We start from the raw sequence: 27,791 nt of genomic DNA, 5'->3' as shown, positions 1-27,791 counted from the left end.
CTAAGATTTAAAAGAGAATCTAAAATTAAATAAGATTTTACTATTCTACATGTGATTTTTGGTCTTTTATCATAGATTTTTCAGTGTCCCACATTGGGGACACAGCTGTCCCACATTAGGAAGCTGCAGATTGTCTCATCTGGAGCGTGCCTATGTTCCCACAGTCCTATGTTCCCACAAATGGCCTACCCCTGACCCCACCCCTAACTGGGGTTTAGTTCCCACAAATGGCCTACCCCTGACCCCACCCCTAAACCTACCCATAACTGGGGTTTAGACAAATCGTAAAAAAAAAAAAAAAAAAAATTCTTAGAAATGTGGGAACATAGGGCTGTGGGAACATAAGGCTGACCCCGTCTCGGGAGACTTGCAATAAGAGCACTAATATGCCTATAATTTCTCTTATGAATGTGTTATCTGAATTTTCTCTTTTGATTTGATTAGGACACATCCTGGGTTTTTTAAATGGTATTGGGTGTGGATTTAATGTTTTGGTTACACATCGCAATATGTCACAGAAGTCTGAAGTGCAAAAAATGTCCCACATTAGGGCAATTCACCTTCTATATGGGATAAACTAGCGACGTCTTTTGAGGATGTGCCCACAACGTTTCTGGAACGTTAGCCAAGATTCTAAAAAATTTAACTTTACCACGACGTCCTCATAATGTTGTCAAAAAGTAATGTCACGCTGACCAAATGACGATAACTGACGATGTCGTTGTCACAACGTACTGTGTTAGCTAGGTTGTCACTGTAATTTGTAGTACTCCTGTAAGTAACAAGACAATGAAGAGAAGAACGCATTTGTGATGGCTTCTCGTCTCTGCATTTACTACGACTGAATCAATAAAAGTATATGCATATTACAACTGTTCAGGACACTACATGGTCAACACACATACGACTTTTGCATAGCATGCCTGAATAAAACATTACAACTTTAACATTTTGCATATTCAGGGGTTTACAATTGCCAAAGTGACACTCTAATGGATAATTTATATATAGGCTATAAAACACTTTAACTAGCATTTACCCTTTATCTAAATAATAACATGAAAATGATGATGTAAAATACATTAAGAATCCACTCCCTATTCTCAGTTTAGAGCACATACAAGTTCGTTGTCTGATGTATTACATTGAATGACGAGACATGTGAAATTCAATCAACTACATTCACTCAAATGTAAAGCATAACACAGTTTACAGACATCACCACCGATTATCGACCACTTATGTGAATTAGAAATAATTTATAACGCTAAACAATATTATACATAGAGATTCAAATAGTATTTATACCTTAACCAGTTATTTGGCAGACTTTTGCGCTAATCGCGGAGCACTTATGCTAACCATGTGCTCAACATGACAAACTCATGACGCACTATTCATATAACAAAACAACTGCGTTAAACACGCGCACAACACATTCATATTATTAACAGTGTTTATGCTTAAATCGGAAGTGTGTTTTGCATTATATTTTGCAGTTACCTGTAAGTAACAAGACAATGAAGAGAAGAACGCATTTGTGATGGCTTCTCATCTCTGCATTTACTACGTATCTACTAGCATCATTAGCGCGCGGGTTACTATGCGATGCGTGCGATGACGTCATCACGCTGGTATGCCAAGCGAAAATAATTATATGAATAAATGCGCATAACACACACTCCTTTTTAAACATAAAGCACAAATAAACATTTAAACCATATTTAAAAGTATTGTAAAATTAACATCACACTATATTACAAAGAAATGTACAAACACAAACGGCCTGTACTCACTATTACACTACTACATTAGCTAGGTTGTCACTGTGGTGATTTATAGCGAAAGTGAAAGTATACAGCCCTTTTTTCTGTTTTCTTTCCGGTGGAAAAGTTTAGGTTTGCGCAATTCGTTTTTCATTTCAGATTATATACTGTAAGTGCATTATTGCTGCGTGGATTGCTCAGAAGAATTAGGTAAGAATGATATCCCCAGCAAGCAATAGCCATCAATTCCCCGTTTAGGTTAACTAGACCGATAGTCCGGCTATGAGTAGGCTAGGCCCAACCACTTCTAGCCAAATTAACCTTGTATTTGGTTACGTGTCATTTTTGCCAAAATGTAAGCAAAGTCAATAGTGATTCGAATGTGTTTGGTTTCATTTGACATGGTTTAGGCAGCTGTGCGTTTATGACTAATCTTTTCTTAGGCTATGGTTAGACGTCTAATACATGTTCACTGACAGCCTAAATTTTGCCTTGTTTTTGCTTTGATGCAAGGGCTGTGTTTGGGTGGCTATTGGACGTATTTTACGACCGACCGACCGATGTCTGTCCGAACGTCTTGTACTTTTGAGCGTCTAACTGAACGGGTGACCCACGTGACGACCTGACGTGAAATCAGCGTCTTGAAATTAACAGTTTTGCTATTTGCTTCAACCATGCAAGTATCCAAACTGATGTGTAAACACTATAAATGGACATTAAAGGCAATACATAGATATTATACACCTAAAACAACACTAAAATATTAACTGCATCCTGCTGTAATGTAGCCTACTTGAATAAGCCTTTTACAGTTTTTCTGAATTGTTAAAACTCCATTCTCTTAACCAAATAAATCAATAGCCTAAACCAATTTGTCGAAAAAATCACAATTTCTGCAAAACCTTACACAGGTTCAGGCAGTTAGACACTGTTTGCAAATCTCCTGCAGTCTTTTTTCAAAATTCTAAACACATTCTCACTTATTAAAACACATATCATGAGATACATTTGTGTCGCAAAACACTAAACACAAGAGGAAAAACTTCACAACGATTCAAAATTGTTCCCACTGATTTCTTATGATCAAACCAGTTCAGAGTGTACAGGTGATACAGGTGCACTGATGATATGAACAATATATGGAAACAATCTGAGAGGAGAGGAAGAGTTTGAGGACGAGAAAGAGCAAGGTGTGGACAGTGTTGTCAAGGCTGGATGTGTTAGACTAGAAGGTTTTTCCCTCGTCTGGCAGCAGATAACATTGTCTGTGAAATGGACAAAGTCCTTAGGCCAGAGCCAGCAAGAAGACATGATGTTGAAGCAGAATCAATCTCTCATTGTCCTTGATTTTGTAGTTATACAACTTACAGTATTGCTTTTCATTTAGAGTTTTATTTGACCTTTTTGACTTTTGCAGTTGAACTGCAGTATTTTTACAGTATGCAAGTAATAATAATAATAATAATAACCTTTTTTTTCTATAGCTCCTTTAACTGTACATCTCAAAGGGCTTTACAGAAACAAATAAAACAAAAATGCACCACATAAAATAATCCACAATATAAAATTAAAATTAAAGCAACAAAATACACCATATAAAATAATGCACAATGAAAGATTTATTCAAATATTCATGATCTGAAAGCATTTTTTGATTTTTAGTACAGCAATTGTTTGACTTTTTGAGAAGAGTCAATGTTTTTGTGAGTTTAGTTTGAAAATTTGGATTTGTGTTTACAGTTCTCTTACGAGAGGTTCTCTTGTATTGCGTAAGTTGCTTACGCTACGGGTAAAGTCATTTTTTTTTCGAGATCTGAAGCCAAAAATTATCCTTAATTTTGTATTTATTGTCAACGCAGTGCGGCAGCCAGCAGACTATAGCAGGCTGTATAAGCGTGCTCATTGGCTGTCCTGCGGCAACTGTGAGCCTACCAGTGAGCCCTGCGTGACTCCATGCGTCACAGCCCGCCAGAATGGGTGTGGCTTAGCGTATATAAGGGAAGGGCTCACAGGCTGAACTCTGATTTTCATGTCTTCAGCGAAACTCTTCGCATCGCTGGATCTTGAGAGCCGCCGCCGTCGAATCAAGCGACCAGCAAGCCCAGGAAGCGTCTGAGGAAGCCGGCCGTCTTCGCCGCCTTCAGCCATCCGTGCCTGCTACGCCATCTGGTGACATATATCCTTTTCTGCTGTGTGTGTTCGCCGCCGCAACACACACTCTCTCTATCTGAAAGAGCGCGAGGTGTTTTTATTAAAATCGCTTTTCCTGTGGCTCGTGCCGAGCCCCGCTCAGCACCGGAGACCGCCATCTCATCTGCGCTCTCTGTCTGGGCCGCGAGCACGCAGCCATCACGCTCTCTTCGGGCGGCTGCCCTGAGTGCGAGGAGCTTTCAATGTCGACCCTGCGGGCTCGACTTGAAGCTTTCAATGACGAAGCTGTCACTCCGCCTGTCTCTGCCGGGCCGCGCAGAAAGAAGCGCCGCTCCCAGAGGCTACCGGAGGCCGATGTGGCGCCTAAAAGCTCGCCGGAACCCTTCCCTCGAGCTTCTCTCTCTCCTTCTCCACCCCCCCTCCCGGATGCGCAGCCGCCGGCCCTCACCCGCGCCGCCGCTTCAGGGGACGAAGCGGATGAAGTGGATGAGGACGCCGCCGCTGACAGCTGCTCCATCCTGGCCTCTGACAGCGAGGATTGGTCATCACACTCTGCCTCCTCGTCAGTCCAGGAGTCCGGCCGTACTCGAGCCGGCGAGGATGCGGAACTTCTGCGCCTCTTCACCAAGGCCGTCGACCAACTTGGCCTCGAGTGGTCACACCGAACAGACTCGACGGCTGCTTTCTGCATCGCCGCCGCCGAACACCCATGTCCAGGACTGCACCCTTCCTGCCAGAGCTCCACGCTGAACTTTCAAAATCGTGGAGTGCTCTATTCTCCGCGAGAGTCCACTCTTATTTCTCCTCGGCGCTCTCACAGGTTGACGGCGCTGCCAAGAAGGGGTATAATTCCATCCCCCCAGCGCACCTTTGCCTGCCCTCTGGATGGCGTTCAAAGGCTGCCCTCCCGTCCAAAACCTGCAGGACTACATCAGCCCTTGTCGGCCGCGCTTTCGCCGCCGCTGGACATGCCTCAGCCTTGCACTCCATGGCAGTTCTGCAAATCCTCCAAGCCGATCTTCTCCGTGAGCTGGATGAGAAAGGTTCGGATCCTGCCTCCATCACGGATTTGCGCAGCGCGACGGATCTCTCCCTTGCACTACAAAATCCGCTGCCCAGGCTCTTGGAAGGTGCATGTCCTCGCTGATCGTCACAGAGAGGCACCTCTGGTTGACACTCGCCGACATGAGGGAGTCCGAGCGGGCTGTTTTCCTCAACGCCCCGCTCTCCCCCACCGGCCTCTTTGGTTAACGGGATCGTAGACCGCTTCTCGGAGGTACAAAAGACCACGCAGGCTATGAACCTTTTCCTGCCTCGACGCTCGAGCTCAGCCGCACGCCGCCCTCGGGACCAGCCTGCGCAAAGCTCCGCCTAGCGTCCAGCCCAGCCTCCGTCTTCGTAGCGACGACAGGGCGGCCGCCCTAGATCGCGCTCGACCAGCCGTCACAGGCCGCCTCCCCCGCGGGGACCCCGGCCTAAGATCACGCTGAAACCCGAGCCCGCTAGCAGCTCAAAGGAGGAAAAGACGGTTAAGTCCCGCCGCGGCCGGACCACCGTCAAAGCTTCCCGCTCTGCCAGTCCCCGTAGTCATGGCTACTGCCAACGAGCCGGAAATACAACCCGCTCGCCTGCATACAACCGCCGTTTTAACGGCGGCCCCGAGAAATCTCGAAAAGAGCATAATGTCTGGTTGTCTGGCTCACGCCGCATGTGTTTTAAGTGTAGAAAATGTGCCCACATTTCCGTGTTCACCCCTACACACAAGCACTATAACCCCGGTGTCTCTCACAGAGCCCACTCTTATAAAGCTGGCAAAAGCCGCTTGAGTGTTAGATGTAGGTCATGTGCCCACAACCCTGTGCCCACTCCTACTCACTGCCCGCTCTGTTACACGGCCACTCCCTGCCGGTCACATCACAGATGTAAGTCCTGTGCCCGCTCACGTGCGCTCACACGCGCCCCATTCTTTGCACAATATGTTCACCGTCCAAAGCCACCGGGACATCGTGTTTAAAACAGCCAGCCATTGCTGTCTGCGAGCCACCGCATTCGAGCACCAAGAGCGCGCGCACTCTGAATCAGGTTCTCGAGCCTGCGGAATGCGGCGATCGGAACCCGGAGGCCATTCTGCCCCTAGCTGTACATGCAAAAGCATGGGAAGCTATTCCAGGCGCGTCAGAATGGGTGCTGAGTAGGGCTGAATGATATTCTGTTTTAACATCGACATCGCGATGTGCGCATGAGCGATAGTCACATCGCCGGAACATGCGATGTGAAGGGTAGTAGCACTCATGGTGTATTAAGAGAACGGTAGAACCAGTGTAGCACACAGTAAACACGAGTTTGTTGTATGGCTTGTTGCTGCGGTGACATTTGCACGTTCCGCGTGCCTGCACAGTGATTGGTTCGCTGTGCCACTGCTCACCGCTCACAGCCAACATTCACTGGCAATCTTATAGCTAAAAATGGGCGACGAAGAGGATCCACCGCAAAAAATTATGATTTGTATGAAATGTGCATTTCTCTCTGGCGCGTTCACTACTGCGAAGATCGCAAGTCAGTAGCCTATCGTCAACTTCATCTTTGCAGCCGACACAGAAAACACTTGTTTATTAATAAACAATTAAAATGTTTCATTGCACATTACTTTCGCTGGTTCTTAGTGACAGCTTTTAGGTGCCGTTTACATGAACGATTCACATCAGCACCGACAGAGAAAGTGAGAGAGAGAGAGAGAGAGAGAGAGAATTTGAGGAATTATAAACAAACATCTGTTAAGAGCGCCACGTTGGATCGTTCACCGAATTCTTACAGAAATATGTTCTAATTTTGGAATAAAATATTAAGTGACCTTTTTGTCACTTGTAATAAGCTTGCTTATTAGTGAAATTATTAATATCATGGAATGGTAATTATTGACTGATTATTTAGCCTGGATTGATAGCTCGCAATATCGCAATATATATCGTTGGGAAAAAAATATTGCAATGCAATTTTTTTCCAATATTTTTTGCCCTAGTGCTGAGCACAGTAAAGCAGGGCTATTCATTGCAGTTCGCTCGCCGTCCCCCGCGCTTTCAGGCACGAACCGAGACGAGAGTGAATGGAGAAGTAGCACACCTACTTAGTGCAGAAATAGCGAAACTTCTGTGCAAAGGGGCCATAGAACCAGTGCCTCCTTCTCTGAGCGAGTCAGGCTTTTACAGCCGTTACTTCCTCGTGCACAAGAAGGACGGAGCTCTCAGACCAATTTTAGATCTGAGATATTTGAACAAAGCTCTTATGAGAAGACTGTTCAAAATGCTCACAACCAGACAGATCCTCGCGCAGATTCTCCCGGGAGACTGTTTATTTCCCTCGATCTGAAAGACGCTTACTTTCAGATTCAGATAGTACCCCGTCACAGGCCATTCTTGAGATTCGCCTCCGACGGTCAGGTATATCAATACACCGTCCTGCCGTTCAGCCTGTCTTTAGCACCCCATACTCTCGCTCCCCTGAGAAGTCAGGGCATGCGGATTCTGAACTATTTGGACGATTGGCTGATTCTAGCACAGTCAGAGGAAGAACTTATCTCTCACAGAACAGCCACCTGGAAAGCCTGGGTCTCACGGTCAACTGGACCAAGAGCTCATTACTGCCCAGTCAGTCAGCCTCTTTTCTGGGTTTAGAACTGGACTCTGTGGCAATGACGGCCCGGCTGTCGACACAGCGCGCGCGCCGTGTTCAACGCCTGGCCACGTCTTTCCAGATGGGTAGCGCCGCACCTCTAAAAACATTTCAGAGGATGCTGGGTTGTATGGCATCAGCTGCAGCAGTGCTTCAGCTGGGTCTACTGTGTATGCGCCCGCTACAACGCTGGTTGAACGCTCGAGTGCCTCACCGAGCCTGGGCGTCCGGCGGCATACGAATCAGAGTGACTCAGAGCTGCGTTTCAGCACTGAGACCCTGGTTAGCGGCCGACTGGTACCAGCGGGGAGTGACAATGGGAGCCGTCTCGCACCTCAAGGTTATCTCGACAGACGCCTCCAACTTAGGTTGGGGCGCTCTTTTCGAGGGCAGACCGGTCTTTGGCCTGTGGTCAGACAAGGAGAAATGCCTCCATATAAACTGTTTGGAGATGATAGTGGTCGAGAACGTGCTCAAGCATTTCCTCCCACACATACGGGGCCACCACATTCTAGTCCGCTCGGACAACATGTCCGTGGTGTCCTACGTGAACCACCAGGGCGGTGTCAGATCCAGAAATCTCTGCAATCTGACAGAAAGTCTTCTCGTGTGGGCTCATCTCTCGTTGCGCTCACTGAGAGCCGTGCACGTGCCGGGCTACATGAATGTCGGCCCAGACAGACTGTCCAGAGACAACATTCCCCCGGGAGAATGGTCCCTGCACCCTCAGACAGTCCAGTTACTATGGCGCCTTTTCGGCAAAGCTGTACGATAGGAAGGAACGAGCTCATCATCCGCTTCCTTAGAGGAGCCAGGAGGATGAACCCCCCGTGGCCCCCTTCGGTTCCTATTTGGGATCTTTCTTTGGTCCTAGAGGACCTGAAAGCGTTTCCCTTTGAACCGTTAGAATCCGTGGACCTAAAATACCTCTCGCTCAAGACCGTTTTTCTGATAGCTCTGTCATCAGTAAAACGTGTGGGGGACCTGTTAGTCCCGTATGTCTCGAGTTCGGACCAAATGACTCTAAAGTCATCCTCAAACCGAGACACGGTTACGTCCCCAAGGCGATTGCCACTCCCTTTAGGGCGCAGATCATCTCCCTATCGGCTCTGCCAGCATCCGATAGCGAGGACAGTGATAACCTCCTATGCCCCGTCAGGGCGCTGAGAGTTTACATCACACGCTCCGCCCCCTTCAGGCATTCTGAGCAGCTCTTTGTTTCGTTTGGTGGGCGCACCAAGGGTCTCGCCGCCTCGAAACATAGCCTGTCGCGTTCGCAGCAGCTTATGCGTCCAAACACCTGTAGTGCCCTATGGGCATCAGGGCCCATTCCACTAGAGGCATGGCCTCATCGTGGGCTTGGTCCAGCGGGATTTCTATTCACGCCTTGCAGGCTAAACTGTTATCAGTCTAAGTGATGTGTATGTTCTGCCCATAGACTGTAAAAAATATGGACAAAGCATCTGTGACGTCACCCATAGACTTTCTGAAGAACGGGTTTGAAGCCGTTTATGGGGGGTATGGGCGACGCCATCTTGGAAAATCTCGGGAAATCCTAACCCCGCCCACCTTTTGGCCAATCCATATATGGGTAAAAGGGCGGGCTTTGTGTGAGACTGGAACGATGTCATTTTCGCGTGAATATGAATATTCGATAGCAAGTACGCAAAGTTCGGACTTAATTGCCAAGTCCGACTCAGGAGAATGAGTCCCGAGGACGCGAGTCCGGTTATTCTGCGTCACTCCGCTCGCTCGGCTACTCCGGTTATCTCTGTATGTATATTTTAGGCAACAATAAAACGAAATATGTTATAAAACACCACACTGCCTCTTTTCGTTTTAATTTAAAGAAATCTTAAACATTATAGCCATACAAATGTGGTTCAGGCAACGCGTATTGATTATATTCACTGCATAACGTTAGCCTATTTATAACAAAACGAAATATAAAACAAAACCCTGCCTCATTTCGTTTAAATATAATATAAAAATATTAAACATTTTAATATGGTCCAGGCAATATGTGCATTTGTACTAAACAACAGATGTTGCAGTAAACAACATTACAGATCATCTTCGTTGTATTAAAATTTAAAATGACAAAACTCAACCCAGTCTCTTTTTGTTAAATTTCAGTTTTATCAATATTAGCCATTATAAAAGTATAAGTAAAAGGTACAAGAAGCTATACAAATAAAGCAAACAATTCAGTCAAACATACAAAGTCAGCGCTCTAGTCTAACCAACCATACAACGGTAAAGTTAAATAGCTTATAAAGTTATGAAACTTCACTTAGCCCTCAGCCAAAACGATTGGCCAGGGAACAAATTATAGATTCACGAGACCAAAAATCGCCCGTTAGATATATACACAAGACGAATTATATCTCATGTTTAACCACTACAGAGACGCCAGAGTCAGCGGCAAACGTCAGAATGACTAGCCGAGGAAAGGCTGTTCCCGGCGGGGTACATGAGCGCCGAGCGCCCGGTGATCGCCTGCATCTCACAACCTGGATAAAATTTTCATAAATCTTTATAAATAAACCACAGATTTGAGCTTTAAACAACTACATTCTCGCCTGAAAAACTCTTAAAACTACATTTCATGAGACAAAAACAGGAGTATTATATTTCAACTGTATATTAAAAAATGGCGCTTCTTATGTTGTCATTCTCCTTGGCGCAGCCTATGCTCGTTATCAGCTGTCAATCAAGCTGTCAATCAAAGTTAACCACGGCCTTATTTGTCATACATTTTATATCTAAATACTATCTAAACTAATGAGTTAGAAAAAAATTCACCCCCCTCACAGTTGTCAGGCACTCGGAACCTATCGAAAAATACAATAAAAGTCCATGGGACCAACCTGTAAAAACATGAATTTATGCTGTGAAAACGGACATTTTAACATGGGGTCTATGGACATATGCTCCCTTTTGGGACCTGCCCCTAGCGGATTTTCAATGTATTGCAGTTTTTCGCACTTCCGGGTAGGCTTCATTTTTCAGATTAGAATGTTGCCCCTTGGTTCTGCCCAGTTGTTCATGTGCAGGCTACTCTCATGTACTACTAGCTCTTCTGGTTGAGCTGCACTAAGGGCTGAGATTCTCTATACATAGACCGGCGGAGCCACTCTGTATTTTCCCATCACGCGCTTGTGCACTTGTGCTGGCCCGCATTGCTGGCCGCCTATTCTCCACACAGCTGCACAAGGGGGTGATACTCTCCCTATGATGTGCTTATGTACTTGTGCTGGCCCTCGCTGCTGGCCGCCTTTTCTCTACATGTTTATACATAGACCGGCAGAGCCGCTCTGTATTCCTATGAAGTGCTTATTACATGTGCTGGCCCGCGTTGCTGGCCGCCTGTTCCCGCATGTTGTGTTCCCCGGGCTTCCCCGGGACTCATGCAGTGGATGCTCGGTGCGCACGCCGTTGACAAGGGGTTCCCGTAGCGTAAGCAACTTACGTAATACGAGAGAACCTCTCGTAAGAGAACGTACTCGGTTACCTAACGTAACCTCAGTTCTCACTTGAAGAGGGAACGAGTATTGCGTAACCTGCCGTGCTCGCTTCACGAGCTTATTCGCTTCAGTCTATGAAAACCAGAGTTCAGCCTGTGAGCCCTTCCCTTATATACGCTAAGCCACACCCATTCTGGCGGGCTGTGACACGTGGAGGGCGCAACGTCACGCGGGGCTCACCGGTAGGCTGCTGCAGTTGCCGCAGGACAGCCAATGAGCACGCTTATACAGCCTGCTATAGTCTGCTGGCTGCCGCACTGCGTTGACAATAAATTCAAAATCAAGGATAATTTTTGGCTTCAGATCTCGAGAAAAGATGACTTTACCCGTAGCGTAAGCAACTTACGCAATACTCATTCCCTCTTCTAGAGAGAACCGAGGTTACGTTAGGTAACCGAGTACTTTTTTCTGAATTGCTAAAACACAAAACCCCTTTCTCTGAACCAAATTCTCAATAGCCTAAACCAGTGGTTCCCAAACCTGTCCTGAAGGCCCCCCAACACTGCACGTTTTCTTTGTCTCCCTACTCAAACACACCTGATTCAACTCATCAGCTCATTATCACATGGGTTAATTGAGCTGATGAGTTGAATCAGGTGTGTTTGATTAGGGAGACAACGAAAATGTGCAGTGTTGGGGGGCCTTCAGGACAGGTTTGGGAACCACTGGCCTAAACCAATTTGTCGAATAAATCACTCTATGTATAAAACATTAAACAAGTTCCGGTAGTTAAAACACTCTTTGCAAATCTCATGCACTCTTTTTGCAAAACTCTGCACTTATGTTTCAAAATGCTAAACAGAGACAGGCAAAATCAAACAAATAACAAACAAATAAAAATTGGATAAAATCTAAAATATTTTATTTCAAGAACTAAGAGATCTCAACACTGACTCAATTGTCATAAAATTACTAAATTATCATAATCTTTCACAAATAAACATCATAAATGTTAAAGTGGTCAGCTGAATATACTTTACTTTGTAATTAAATTTCGTTGATTTTCATGTCTGCCACATATAAACAATGAGCAAAAACAAAATTATTGATAATTTTCATAAAATCATATGTAACACATTCCTACATGTGCTTACGTGTTCCTATGGCGACCGGTCGGAAGTCCGAGTAACTGATCGTCTTCCCAATGTGTTGTTTATGTGTGAAGACACGTAACACGTTTATGTTTTTCTTACCTTAGTTTAACTTCTTATGCTTTGATTGTATACTCTAACTAGTCCACATTTGATTATTGCAATGGCCAAATTAGAAAGTTATGCGGTGTATTATTAAAGTTAAATAAAATAGCAGAGGCTATTATTCACAAACCAGGCATGCTTTGACGGCTAATTCAGAAAAAAATCCGAAATTTTTCTCCATCTCCCACTAAAACAGAAATTTCAGGAACAGACAATGTCTCATATTTTATAGAAATACGTTTTATAATACCATACATTCTAATGCAGCGAAAACGTACTTGGTTACCAACATAACCTCGGTTCCCTGAGAGTAGAGAACGAGTATTGCGTAGCTAATTCGTAGTGGGGAAACTCCTTTCCTCAAGAAATATTGAAGCCTATATTTAAAACGCTGTGCAGCGAAGCTTCTAGCTCGCCCATTGGCTGTGCTGCAGCAACTGCACAGCCTATGGCGAAGCGCGAACCAATCAGGCGACTGCGCACCAGAGCACGTCAGAGCCTGCCAGAATGGGCAGGGCTTATGGCTATAAAAAGCCCATATTTTGCCATAATATCAGGTTTAGATCGACTGAAGCGACAAACTCTGACAGATTGCAATAGTGCGGCAGGCTACACAATACTCGTTCCCTACTCTCAGGGAACCAAGGTTACGTTAGTAACCGAGTACGTTCCCTTTTGAGAACGGTCACTTCGTATTGCGTAGCTATAAGCAATGTAACACGCCGCACTATTAGCAACTGGCTGAATACACTGGAGCCTAGGGAAATACCCCGAGGCTCACAGAAACAAGCCATAATAAAAAATAAAAAAACATAAGTGAAAGTAACCGGACCTGAATCGGGTTTCATGAATAAGGGTGCTGGAGCACCTGAACCAGGCTATCTCTATAACATAGGTCCCAGGACAATTGTGCTTATGGACAGTAATATGTTAGACTGATTAGACCGGACACCGTCGGGTCTATTTATCATATTGAGAGGACTAAAGCCTGCAGGCAAGGAACCTCCATGTTATAAAATCCCACAAATGTGGACGACGAGGACCAGCCGGCCGCCGCACATATGTCTTGAATTGGTACACCAGTAGAGCAGGCCCACGAAGAGGCCATGCCTCTTGTAGAGTGGGCTCTAGCGCCTATGGGGCAAACCTGACCCACCAGGGGGGGAGGTATGCTAGAGAGATGGCGTCCATTATCCAGATAGTCTAGATAGTCACTGCTTCGTGACCGGAGTCCCTTTGGTGTGGCCACCGAAGTAAACAAAGAGCTGTTCTGATTGCCTGAAAGGTGCAGAACGCTCCAGGTAAATGTTTAGAGCTCTGACAGGGCAGGGCAAATTAGCCTCCCCATCGTTCTCCGAGGGTGGAAGACCTGAAAATGTAATAACCTGCACTCCTGCAAAGAGTTCAGAGTACTTTAGGCACATATCCTTGCCTTGGCTTGAGTGAGTCACCAACCCCAAACTCCAAGCAGGAAGGGCTCACAGAGAGAGAGGGGGGGGGGATCCTCCTGGCTCCTTTGAGAAAACAAAGATGAGGTTGTTTCTCCCCAGTGATTGGCCAGCCATAGGAGCATGGTAGGCTGCTATGGCTGCCACGTATACTTTGAGCATGGATGGGGAGTGACCTGCATCCAACAGCTCTTGTAGGAAGGAGAGTACCACTGATACTTTGCATGACTGGGGTTTGAAGTCTCTAGCTGTGCACCAGCTGGTGAACACTGACCACTTTAGGGCATAGAGGCATCTGTTAGACGGAGCTCTCTCAGTGATAGTGTTCAAGACCTTCTCAGGGAGGTCCCCGGATACCCGTTGAGGGGCCACACATGGAGGGCCCACAAGTTGGGGCGAGGGTGCCAAATCGTCCCGCTTGCCTGCATGAGGAGATCCTTCCTCACTGGCACAGACCAGGGGACTTTGTCCATCATCTGAGGAGGCTGAAGGAGGCTATCAGCTGTTAACTAGAGAGAACGCGCTCTGGTGTGAGCTGAGCTCGCATCCGTTTTGAGTTGATAATTGTGCCCAGAAAGGTTACATTCTGGCAGGGTAACAGTTTGCTCTTGGGAAAATTGATCCTGAGCCCTAGGCATTCCAAATGGCTGAGGAGCAAAGATCTGTGTGCCAATAATTCGATCTTCGACAGAGCCAAAATGAGCCAGTCGTCGAGATAATTCAGCATGCGCACTCCCTGTTGCCTCAGGAGTGAAAGCACTGCGTCCATGCACTTCGTAAATGTACGGGGTGCCAGGGACAGACCGAACGGTAGAACCGTGTATTGATAAGCCTGCCCCTCCAAGGCGAATCTCAAGCATGGCCTGTGATGGGGCTTTATCCACCATAAAGAACCAATCCCCTGGGCGAACCTGCTCGAGGAGTTGTTTGGTAGTTAGCATTCTGAATGGCCATCTCATGAGGGCTTTGTTCAGATGTCTCAAGTCTAAAATGGGCCTGGTGCCTCCGTCCTTTTTTGGTACAAGGAAGTAGCGACTGTAAAACCCTGATTGACTCAGCGCGGGGGGGACAAACTATATTGCTCCTTTTGCATGTAGATTTTATATTTCGGTGCGAAGCACGTGAACCACGCTGCTTCTTACCGAAGTCTCAACGACCGCCTGAAACCTTGAGTAACCTCGCTTTATAGTGTTCATAACCCAACTCGACACATCGGGGATGGCTTGCCAGGCCTTGGCCCTTGTGGCTAGGGTTTGAATGAATTTTGGGGTTGGGCCACCTAACATAGGGGGACCTAATATTCTTGTGTTGTGTTTTGTGCACATATTCTCCTTGGGGCTGGCTTGACAGGCCTGAGCCCTGGACAGAGATAGAGTGACAACTGGGGAAGGGCCGCCTAGTGAAGGGGGACTGGTTACCTGGGTGTTGTGTGTTTGAAACATACTCTTTGTGTGCTTTATTTGGGTCGCTGTAAAAACAGTGTTTGTTTGTAGAGGCGCAGTGCAGCAGGCCCATTGTCTACAGTACAGAAATCTCCAGCCACCTGAGCTGGACAGGGATCTGGGAGATTTAGAAGCCGAAAAAGCGCGTCCGGCAAAGGCTTAAGTGTTACGGCAGGGCTTTGAGGGGTGAACCGCTCTAGATCTCCAACCAGCAGCAGTGGGCGGGCAGAGGTGAGCGGCGACAGCTTCCTCGAGAGACGGCAGCTTCTTATATTCTTTATCTGCTGCGCATCAACAGATGAGAGCGTTGCAGAATTGGAAGCGTTTGTGCGTGCTGAATAGGGGGCGCGCCATGACTTTGTGAGTTCATCGTGAACATCAGGAAAGAAAGGCGTTGGTCTGTGACGGGGGGCCAGCTGGCGCCCTGGCAGAAACCAATTATCCAACCGACTTCAAAGAGGAAAATTACTTCTACTCCAGAAACGGGCGCGGTGAGGATGCTCAGCATCTCAGCCTCTGAATTAGTCCTGGTAGCAGTAGCACTAGGACCTGACTGTCAGAGGAGGGCGGGGTCAGCAGAGCCCAACCACTCTTCCTCAGATGCAGCAATGGAGAGGCTGTCGTCGTGTTCTTCATCCGATCCGCCGAAGGAGACGAGACCCGCAGCTCGAAAAGAGGGACGCTGGTCTGCCTGCGTGAACAGGACCGGTGAAGGAAACTGTGATGGAAAAAGCGAGGCACGCGGGGACGTGGCCGGCGTGGGCTCGCTTACCTCCATGTGCTCGGGCTGCACTGCTTCTTCCGCGGCTGAAGTAGAGCGGGAAAAGGAAGAGCAGGAGAAGCGGTGTTGCCGTCTTTACAGAGAGCTAACCGCCTCCGCAAATAGGCAGGCTCTCGCAATGAGAGCAGCCTCCGGCATAGAGTGTAGTTTTAGCATGGGCGGTTCCCAGGCATGTGACGCACTCCGTGTGCCCGTCCGCCTTGTGCAGAAGGGATCTGCACGAGGTGCATGAAGAGCGAGGCATTTGGAACAACGCCCACGAAATTGCTCTTTTAGACTGAGTGTTGCAGCAGCGAGCACACAGTAGCAAAAAGGATATGCGTAGTTTGCTGGATGGCCACAGGAGAACGGCAACAGAAGAGAAGCGGCTTCTAGGTGAGTGAAGAAGGCGCTGTTCGATGTATACAAGGCTCATTCTTGCTGTAAAAAGCTTGTTTCCATGGCAAAGGCTTCAGAGGAGACAGAGCCATGAAGTGTCGCTGAAGGAGATACAATCTGATATTATGGCGAAATATGGGCTTTTTATAGCCATAAGTCCCACCCATTCTGGTGGGCTCTGACATGCTCTGGCGCGCTGTCGCCTGATTGGTTCGCGCATCAGAGGCGCTTCGCCATAGGGTGTACAGTTGCTGCAGCACAGCCAATGGGCGAGCTAGATGCTCTGCTGTGCTCGCTGTGCAGCTGTACTGTGTTTTAAATATAGGCTTCAATATTTCTCGAGGAAAGGAGTTTCCCCACTGCGTATTAGCAATACAATACAAAGTGACCGTTCTCGAAAGGGAACCACAACCCTATCTGCTTTTGTATGCCTAAATATTATATATAATAAGTAGGCTATATAAATATTATAAAGCTTATAAAATATACTGACCATTTATGTCAGACAAATCGATTTTACAAATGTAACAATTGTGATGTCAGATGAATATTAAAATGTTTATTCCTACTCTACAGAGGTTAGATATGTCTGAATCTCAGGAGGATATCTTAGATAAGTAGATAAAGGTAAATCTTAGGTAAAGGGTGTACACTTGCATGTGTTGATTTTGATTAATTTACTGTTAGGCCCATAAATAATAATAAGGATAAACAATATTTAAAAAGTATATAATTATCTAACATATGACTAATATGGCAACGTTGCTAGAGCCCAGTCACATCTTACAATTCTACATTGTTACAATGTTGCAAGCTCGTAGACAGCGGCGTTGCCATACTAGAAATGCAGCGTGCCACAGACATTGCCACAACGTAAATGTGTTTGCTGGGTACGCACTTCTATTCTTGGTCTATTAATTCTTCCTGTATCTTGTCATCGGAGGCAAAGTGAGACTGAAAATAATTTAGGGTAGAGTGGGGTACCTCTACTGTTACTAAGTCGTTTTGATAAAGATACGTTTTTGTTGTTGCTATGGACTTTGTCAAGAGTGATGAAGAAGTATTCGCTGTAAAGCTTAGGCCTATATGGCGATGTAGGCTACCTGATAGAAGATGGATGTCATGTTAAGTGATATTTAATAGTAAGAAAAAAAGGTGTTTTAAAGCTTGTTTTGCAGAACATCACAATTATGATATGAGAATAGTAAGGCCTGTAGTTAAGGAGAACATGTTATTTAAGGAAAATATAATTATATTTTCAGAATAACAGTTTTTTTCAAACCCTTGTAAAAAAGTGCAGTTTAGTAGCCTAGACTTTTATAAAGTGTACTTAGTTTGCAAATATACCTTAAAAGAACACACATGTAAAGTTTACGCTCAAAATACCTCACCAATCATTTTTATAGCATGTTAAAATTGTCCCTTTTTGAGGGTGAGCAAAAATGTGTCGCTTTGAGTGTTTTCCTTTAAATGCAAATGAGCTGCTGCTGCCGGCACAGAGGGCGGAGCTTCAACAGCTCTTAGCAGCTTGCAGACACACACTAAAATGTCAGAAACTGTTCTGCCTTTTATGTTCAAACCGGAGTCGGACACTGATGGAGAGACTCGAAGAAGTGACAACATGTAGAATGCAACAGGATGTTTCTGAATGGTTAGTTGATGAATTTATGTAGCTGCATGATGTGGATTTAACTATCTTCAAGTCATATTAGCATGTTCTGTCATGATAATCAATAAATTGCTTGTGTGGGAACTGTTGTAAGATGCCTACAGTGTGACATGCTATTGCATTTGTGTTACGTACTGCATTGCAATAAATGTGAAAAGACAGATGCGACAGCTTGAGCAGACTTCCAAATGTGCTCGACAATGGCCCTTTCCCAAATGGCACACTTCATGTGCACTTTCGGTCTTGTTGACTTACAATGGCTGCCGCGTGCGCGTGTCCGTTAAGTCCGCGAGACCGCAGTGTGTCCTATTTCTCATTTTTAGATCTCCCATGTGGTCGATTTGCGGCCTTGATGCGCACTTTTGCCGAGCCCGTGCTGATGCGGACTCCGCAGCAGACTTCTTCCCGACAGTCAAAGTGGCATTACGTCACGAAAGTGCGGACTCAGAGGAAGACTGCGAGTGCTTAGGGTTCCATTTGGGACAGGGCAAAAAACTCTTCCTCTTCTCAACATGGCCTCACTCCCTTTGTTGTGTGTTCCTGGGGCAGGGTTTATGTAAATTTTAGGGTTTGTGATGTCACTAATCCAGGAGGAAGCTTGTTGTAATCCCTATCAGTCGTTTGTTATTGTCCTTATAAAGTGATTTCTGTAAAAGAATATATCTCCCTTTGCTCTGAATTTTGAGCGTCGTGATTTTGCAGATGTTGTTTATGCACACAGCAACATTACACACTTACTAAAGTTAGAAAAATGAAATCATAATCAACCAACCCTTTAAATGTAATGTTTTTGCCACTTAAGTGCATTTTATTTGTAATTCATTTCAAATATATCACAGATTAAGTTCATATTAAATGCAATTAGTTGAACTTTTGATTTATTTTTTTAACCACTTAAATGTGTAACATCTGCTCCCTCCAACCAACAGAGGGAGCCCTCAACTGAATACTGACATCACTCCATTTCTTCTACAGTCACTTTCTGTTTGTTTGATATAAAGACCCATGCTTTCCACTAACACTTTGCGAAGAATTGCCAGTTTTACCTGCCTTACTTAGCGTTCTATCCATTGCCATTGTTTTTGCCTCTAGTTATGACCATTTGCCTGCCTTTTGGATATCACATCTTTGGTTTCAATAACACTTCTGCATATGGATTCTCAACAAACGCCAAGCCTGAGTTCATTACAAAATGGGACTTTAGTACATTTTTATATGTACTTTGTGTAACCAGAGTGGTATTTTCGATATGATTAAACCCAGAATGGACTACGCCACCTTGGGAATTGGCACCCAAGGAAATATAAAAGGAACACAGATTCGGTGGTGCAGAGAAAAGAGTCGTGTCGTCCAATAAACAAATGAATAATTTTATTTAAAAGGAAGAATATTTCACTGGCATCATTTAATCATGGTATAGGCAAGTTATTATAACAATTAGGAGTATCACAATGTTAAAAGAACATTCCTCCAGACTGCTCGATTCAAACACTGAATCACAAACCAGACATAATAGAAATACTATACCGTTCCCACCAAATAAATAGAATTAGTAACAAAAAGAATAGAAGCTGCAAGACTAAAGCTTACCTTAGGGGTGGCAAACTAGCTGTAATCAATTGTGCTCTCAACCACTTATGTGTGCACAGCAAACAAAATAGGAAGAGGTGCTCAAACCCTGGTGCTCCAAACTCACAGCAAATGTGTTTCACCCAGGTGACTAGCCTCCCCCTCGGCGCACTCAGCCTTGACTCGAACCAAAAGAGACAAAAAAAAAATTAGTGGGTGCGCTACAAATACAAATCAACACAATCACATTAGACACAATTATGATGATTGACCAAATCAGTTGGTTCACGGATAACCCGTCCTACCTCGACAGCATTGAGGACCCCAAAATACTCAATGGGTGACGATTAGATGGATGCACTACACGCTGCTAGATAATTACACCATGGCCACTACGGCCCAAATCACACTGGTCGAATCAACTTACATGCAGAAATAAGTAACATAACCCAAACCATATAGATAAAAGAAACAAAACACAAAAAATAGTGAAATTATGAGAACCTGAGGATAGTATCCGTTCACGAAAGACAAAGAAAATAACCTAATCACGAAAAACAGCAGCGCAACCCGAGTTAACCATCAGGTGGCACGCGAGAGACTGCAAAACAAAACATAACAATCAGACAAGGATTTACTCCAATCAAGAGATACAAAACATTCACTAAATCATACATACCACACGAGAAATCACATAATCACGATGTCAGGATGCACTCGCGAACGTTCCGCTAAAAACACACAATAACCCCCATTAAACTTGACTAACACCATAGAAACCACAATACATTGCGATAGCCGACATACCTTAAAGCTTTCCATGAGCGCTTGACGCAACTCCCAGGGCACGCCGCCGAGACGGCTGCAGCAATCACTTCAAAGATAAACACATACTCTAAGATCCAGAAAACTTGAAAAACAACACGAACCGTGTTCCTGTCTACACACTTAAATACACCGGCCCTAATTACCTCATCCACCCATTACCATAAGGGTAACGAACACCAAAAGGGAAAGGAAAATCCCCTACTACTACATATGAAATACAGTATATCAGTCTCAGACCTTTGCTTAGGCCTATTAAGTCAATTCTGTTTTGTCGCAGTGTTGATCCACCCTCCGTCAAAATCTTATAAGACCTTGGAGCAATTTATTTTTCCAAATACCAGTGGTATTGTCTCTTATTTTGACAGTGGCACCAGGTTTCAGAGTTGTCAGTGGCTTCACTTTTCTGTTCCATAGTCTCTTTTGTTTGAGTTTTTTTTCTGCTTAAAGCATTTTACTTGACTCGAATGTGGAGGGTCAAGATCCTCTTTAACGGGCAAGTTTGTTCGGATTCTTCTCCCCATGAGCATTTGAGCCGGGGAAAATCTGTTTTCCAGTGGTGCACTTCTGTAGATCATGAGACTTTTTGGAAAGTCTTCTTTACCAGCATGTGCCTTTCGCATGAATCCTTTCACTAGTTCTTCCATTTGATCTGGGGTAATTAGGATTCATTATGGTGAAAAGCCCAGTCCTCAGAAAACTTCTTGAATTCACTACTTGAAAACTGTGGCCTGTTGTCTGTAAAGACTACACAGGGGATGCCATGGCGAGCAAACGTGGACTACATAAAGGTAATGACAGCTTTATTGGTCATAGAATATGTGGCCACTTCAGAATAATTGGAATAATAGTCATTTACAACAATGTGGCTCTTCCCATTGTAATCAAAAAATCTGCTCCAACCTTGTAGTAATGCCTACTTGGCACAGGACGTGGAAGATGTGGCTCTGCCTGCTGTTTGGGCCTGAAGGTCAAACAAAGCTCACATGACTGTGAGATATCCTGATGAATCCTAGGCCAGAACATCACTTCTTGAGCTCTCCTTTTGCACTTTTCTTCCCCCAAGTCCCCTTCGTGATTATAATTTTTTTTGTTAGCATTTCTTTCCTCATTGGAATGATGAATGTGCTGTCCTTGAATACAATGCCATCTACTACAGTTAATTCTGATTTGCAAGCCCAGTAATCCCTAATTCTCACTGGACAGTCATTTTCTTTCCTCCAGCCATCCTTCCTGAATAGCCACCTTCAGTTCAGTCATTGTATCATCCTTTTCTGTCTCTTGTTTTATCTGGTCCGTCCTGTCTGCAGATACTGGGACCGTGGCTACCACCATGTCCACATAAGCTTTAATTTCAGCACTGCATGTTTCTGTTTTCTCTTGTCTATCTACATCACGGGACAGGGTGTCAGCATCAAACATGTACATGTACAGTGAATTCACATATTTTTGTAGCCTGATGAGCATTCTTTGTATTCTTAGGGAACAATCATTCAGCAACTTGGCCATAATGGGAAACAGTGGTTTGCGGTAAGTCTTGTGAATGATCAACCATAGACAAATTGGTGTAATCTCTCGCATGCGTAAGTAATGGCTAGCAATTCCTTTTCTATTTGGGCGTATCTTGCTTATGTATCAGATAGCACTCTCTGGACGCATAGGCCACTGGCTCCCATTCATCATTGTACTGCTGAAGTAGCACAGCTCCCATGCTGCACTACGATGCATCAGCTAAAATTCTTTCTGGATCTTAATTTTCCAGCAGCTTTCTTTTTTATGGATCCATTCATTTATTTGTTCCAGTAGACTACGAAGCTAAATTAGCTAACTACGAAGCTAAATTAGTTCCTCCAAAAGGATTTCCTAGAACTTAAATCGTTCCTAGTACCTGTGGTGCGAACATGCCAAAATACGGGTGCTTCCGCAAATAGTTCTAGGAACTATGAAAAGGTTTCTCTGGTGCGAAAGCCCCTTTGGATTGAGACAGATTCAGAGCTGGCCGGTTTTCTTTTCAACTATATACAACAAGCTTACCCGTCTGTGGGCTCCTCTATTTTTGCTATAACACTCATTTTTTCCATGCAGAGAATGTCTTATTTAAGCTTTCCTCTTGAAGCAAAGGGAACCTTCCAACATACATGTATGACTAGAGCAACCTGGTTGTCAATGTGGATTTTATGTTAACCTGGGAGGCATTCCAAGCCCTCAAAAATGTCTCTGAATTCATTGAAGAGTGTATCTTTGTTTGTGTTTGTGCACATTAGCCACTAAAACCTTCTTTACCAGATTGTTGTTAAGCCCAAAATTGGCTGCACCTCTTTGCTAACAACCAGCAACTGTACTCTGTGGTGCTTTTCTCTGTGGAGGATGTTTGCTATGCAGCTCCCTGTCACAGGCACATTAATCCTGTATAGCATGTGACCTTTATTTTGACTGTGTGTAGCTTAAATGGCACTATTACATTCACTTTTAATGGTACAACCCATTCATCTTTACTCAGTCGTCTCTTCTTCTACTCTTGCGCAGCAGTGTCTCTCGTACCAGATTGTCTAGAATGCCACACACTATTTTATCCTTTATCAGAGATTCACGCAAGTCGCCACAATCGTAGGTTTTACTCAAGGTATTAAGCTCTGCTAAATACTGATCAAAGCTTTCTCACTTTTTTTGGTTGCAAGAGAAGAATTTGTACCTTTCAAATGTAACGTTATGTTTGGGAACAAAGTAGGCCTACTCTTCAAATCTAGCCATGACGGTTTGCAATTTAAACTCGTCTGCTGGTATTCGGAAGCTGTTGTAAATATCAAACGTATCTTTGCCGATGAAATGCAGCAATATAGATTAGGGGTCTAAGAAAACATCGATATTGATCGATGCATCGATCAAACGTCTAATGATATGATGCATTGATGCCACACATAAAATATCAATGGTACCTTTATTTTGACAATCTCCACATCCTCACGCAACTTTTCTCAGCTGAAATAGATGCCTGACAATATTGACCAAACCCTAAACACGTTTTGTCACAAAATTCGTTATTGTCCACTTTCAAGGTGTCATGGGATGGCAGGAATGAACCCAAAAGCAGACGGTATGCAGACACTAAAGGTTTATTTTGACACAAAACAGAAAACAAAACCCACGAGGGGGCAAAACAGGACTGAGGAGAGGTAACTTTTGACAATATAATAAACAAAGACTAGACTTTGACGATGACAGGAAACAAACTCACAATTCTGATTAAACAGGTTTCTGACAAAGTACTCACAGCATTTAACATGCAGCGTATCACACACTTTGAAAATGTACCGACACAGGACAGAAAACATGAGGGGATTAAATAGGGAGCAAACTAATCAGGGACACAGGTGTCAAGGGTAAAGCAATGAAGACTAAACGAGGGTAACAAGTGGGCGGGGTTACATGGCGAGACAACGCAAGCACACAGCCCAAACAAATGGCCATGTGCTAACACATAAAACATGGGTCTGTCATGATCCTGCCTCAAGACAAGAGAAGATCTGGTACACGAAGGCAGAAACACGCAGACAAGCACCCTTGTTGTTTGTGAACACAACCCGAAAAGTCCATTTAGCTGACTGAGACAAATCAGACACAATTATTTGTTTTATTTAACAAATAATCTTTAAAACTCACTCTGGGATCTATGGTCTCATCCTCCCAACTAAGGCAAGAACCATGACTACCATCAGATAAGATGGTTTTATTGCTGTTAAAAATGTGGAAGTTTGTCAAGACAGAGGACATAGGAAAGACAGAAACAGACCTTAAAACAGACTTTCCTGCATTAATTTATAGACGAACTGATCTATAAATGAACATGCGTCCCAGAACATTGTGTGAAATATTTACTGTCTTGTGTAGTGTCTTTTTATTCTTTTATTTTTTTGATACTGTGTGTTTTATGATCGAACCAATGGTCAATGTAACCTCACCTATACCAAACGGCTCCAGCTAGGATACTGCTCCCAATAAGTGACAAAATAACGCCAACATTTTCCTATTTACATGTTGTGATTTGTATAGTCACAGCGTGTACAAATAACAAGGTCACATGAGACACAGACATCTTCTAACCCTATACATACTGGGAACTATACATGGACATGAAAAGCGTATGTGGACTAACTCTGGGGGATACGGTGAATAAGCTAAGGTCCCAAAAAGTTGTGTGTTCCTTTAATGATGCAATAACAAACATTTGTGCAAACTGTGCTAACATTTATTAAATCTACAAAACAACCTCTGTTGTATAGTCTCTATGTCCAACTTTAAAAATAATTGTCAACCTTTATCTGATTCAGGTGTGTTTGATTTAAAGTGGAAAAAAGAAGCTGAATCTGCTACACCGCTTGCTCTCAAGGTAAAAGGGTGTTAAATTATGTTGTTTTGATATATAGTTCTGGTTGTTTATACAGTCACTTTACTGTGAAAGATAGGGCCTATCAATTTTATAGCAGTTACTACCTTGATATAATTGACAGGTCTTTTTTTTCTTTTCTTTTTTTTTAGATGGCTACATCTGATGATGACTTTACAATAACACAGAAGGAACTGGATGAATTTAAAGAATTCATATCTACTCAAGATCTGCAAACAGCCATTAATACTGTGAAGGATTACCTCGAACAGCAAGATAGCATTGAGTTAAATATTGGTGTGACAGGAGAGTCAGGTTCTGGAAAGTCCACATTTGTTAATGCATTTAGGGGTTTAGGAGATGAAGAAGAGGGTTCTGCCAAAACGGGTCTTGTGGAGACAACTTTGAAACCTGAGGTTTACCTACACCCAAAATACAAAAATGTGAAAGTGTGGGATCTTCCTGGCATTGGAACACCAAACTTCAAAGCCAGCGAGTATCTTGGACTGGTTCAGTTTGAACGGTATGATTTTTTCATCATCATTGCTTCGGATCGGTTCAGAGAATGCCACACTCAGCTGGCCAAAGAGATCATGAACATGGGGAAAAAGTTTTATTTTGTTCGTTCCAAGATTGACTCAAGCATTGATGCTGAAAAGAGGAAGAAGAGCTTTGACCAGAAAAAGGCACTGGATACCATTCGAGAGGACTGTGAAAACGGTTGGTTTATGAAAATTATACTCTCTGGATTTTATGCATATTTGCTTGTGTAATTAATAATAATCATTATTATTGTACTAATATTCACGCTATTATGAATCTTTCTGTCTAGGGCTAAGAAAGATTGGTGAAGAAGATCCTGTAGTGTTCTTGATCTCTAGCTTTGAGCTCGGCAAGTATGATTTCAATCAGCTGCAGGAGAGGATGGAGAAAGAGCTTCCACAGCATAAAAATCATCTATTGCTGTTAGTATTGCTAAATATCACTCTTGAGATTAATGAGAAAAAGAAGAAAGCTCTGGAGGAAAACATTAGAAGAGTAGCCTTCCGGTCTGTTTTTTTCACTACATTGCCTGTTTCTGAGGTTTGGATTACTTTGGATCTTCTTATCATAATCGTTGAGCTAAAAAAGTACTGCAGTGCATTTGGTTTGGATGATTCATCCCTACAGAAGCTCTGTGAAAGATCTGGGAAAACCGTAGAAGAAATCAAGAGATTGATGAAGTCGTCTCTTCATCAGGGGATAAATCAAAGTTCAGTTACTAAACTACTGGGTGCTGAATCTCTGTTTGTAAAACAAGAGACAATTGAGCATTTTATTTTGAATTTACCCATTATAGGCTTTGTGGTTGGAGCGCCATTGTCTTTTTTGACTGTCTCAAGAGTACTGAAAAAAGCTCTTAATGAAATTGCAGAAGATGCAAGGAATGTGCTAATGGCTTCACTGGAGACGGAAGATTAGGCCAATTATACAAAACTGAAAAATAGACATTTATGATATGTTTATATCATAATTCTCAAATTGATTAAACATCATTAACAACTGTTAATTTGGTTAAAAAAATAGGAAACTGCAGTTACATATTTTGTATTTTACTTGCTGTGTTGATGTTTGGATGTTTCCCTCTCTGGAGATTTTGGTTGATTGTTTGAGGACTCTAGAATTTCTCTTTACTTACATGTAGGCTACATGTATTTAGTAACTGAGATACTTACAATTGTGTTCATGCAAATGTATCTACTATCCCATACATAGCCTACACAAACATTTAAAATGCAAATGTCTCATACCTTTATATTTCTTTAGATGCAGACTTTTCCCTTTATTTTTCATTTTTACTCTATTACTATTAAAGTATTAATAAAAGTGTGTTTTTGCTGCCATGTATGGTCAAGTAGGCTAATTATTTTGAAACAAAGTCCCACCCGAAGCAATAGGCGGCGCTGTGGGATTCAGCGCGTATCCGTACACACAGTGGACACGTCATGCTAGCGGAAGACTAAAATCATCTGCGCGTGCGTTGATCTGTCTTCGTAATTTTGAGGCTCAAACCAGCGGACGAAGGTAAAGTGTCTGCTAAATTTTATATTTAAAAAAAATGTATATGCTGAGAATGACTTATGAAAACGCTTTGGTCTGTGATTGTATTTGTATATAAGTAAACAATAGACGTTGTCTGTATAACGTTAATAGTCTTAAGACGAATGCGAAGTACACGTAATCACGTTTGTCACCTTGTTTAAATGAATAAATAAGAATTGCATCATTCCACTAATTTAATTTATTTGTGTAATAGTTTTATTTTAGTGCATTAAATACAATTAGCCGCGTTCAGTACAGTAATGCCGGTTAAATTCAGTAGTTTGTAGGGGCTGTGTGTGTGATTGGTGTTGTACACGTAAGCATACAAAATGAACTGTCTTTATTTTAAAAATATTAAATGCCAGTTTTAAAAGGTGTAATGTATTTAAGAACAGGTCTCTGTATTATGCAACCGTTATTTGACAACGTGTGCCTTTTATTTGGACATTTCATTCATCGTTCCTTGCATGCTAATGCTGCCTCTCATAGACTAACGTTAGCCTACACTTTATTATAGCTCAACCTACTGTAAGACTGAATATAAATCGCTGTTTTATCAAGTGACTTCATTCTATATTTCCCTGTTTCTCTAATGTTACTCACCACTACATACAGATGTAGGATATTGCACTAGTGATGGCATTTTTGTTGTGTCTTTTTATGCAACACCTTTAAATGTTGATTATCCTTGTATTTCGTTAGCAGTTGGTCTGTTATGTATATTAAATATGCCATTTCCCCCACAGATGAGACAGCTGTGTATATTTGCTCTGGTTGCTGCGGTGAGTCTGGTGGCAGGAGAAGAAGGGGCTCGTCTGTTGGCCTCCAAGTCCCTGTTGAACCGATACGCTGTAGAAGGACGAGACCTTACCCTGCAGTACAGCATCTACAATGTGGGCACCAG

The 27,791-nt window shown here is 43.6% G+C and overlaps 2 protein-coding genes across 5 annotated transcripts in view; both read left to right on the top strand.

Annotated features, from left to right (window-relative positions):
- Positions 1-1,808: 1,808 nt before the first annotated feature.
- On the top strand, positions 1,809-26,869 carry LOC308697716 (interferon-inducible GTPase 5-like). Of its 4 annotated transcripts, XM_081377176.1 has the most exons (5): positions 1,809-1,976; positions 2,280-2,442; positions 24,750-24,808; positions 24,958-25,525; positions 25,638-26,869. In XM_081377176.1, the coding sequence occupies exons 4-5, from the start codon at positions 24,958-24,960 to the stop codon at positions 26,264-26,266; spliced, it is 1,197 nt and encodes a 398-aa protein (XP_081233302.1). In that variant the 5' UTR covers positions 1,809-1,976; positions 2,280-2,442; positions 24,750-24,808; the 3' UTR covers positions 26,267-26,869. The 4 variants fall into 4 exon arrangements, with proteins under 4 accessions (XP_081233302.1, XP_081233301.1, XP_081233299.1 ...); XM_081377175.1 differs by lacking the exon at positions 2,280-2,442 and having other exon boundaries at positions 1,826-1,976; XM_081377173.1 differs by lacking the exons at positions 1,809-1,976; positions 2,280-2,442 and adding an exon at positions 14,780-16,355.
- The window catches only part of ssr2 (signal sequence receptor, beta), a 3,492-nt gene continuing 2,435 nt past the window's right edge, over positions 26,735-27,791 (top strand). Inside the window, exons 1-2 of the mRNA XM_081377177.1 lie at positions 26,735-26,869; positions 27,634-27,791. Coding sequence (XP_081233303.1) covers positions 27,634-27,791 — 158 coding nt within the window. The 5' untranslated portion in view covers positions 26,735-26,869. The remainder of the gene's footprint in view (positions 26,870-27,633) is intronic.

Source organism: Scardinius erythrophthalmus, assembly GCF_964197995.2.
Source record: "Scardinius erythrophthalmus genome assembly, chromosome: 10".
Taxonomy (NCBI): Eukaryota; Metazoa; Chordata; class Actinopteri; order Cypriniformes; family Leuciscidae; genus Scardinius; species Scardinius erythrophthalmus.
The sequence above is the reverse complement of the archived record's forward strand: the minus strand, read 5'-3'. Positions and strand labels throughout refer to the sequence as shown.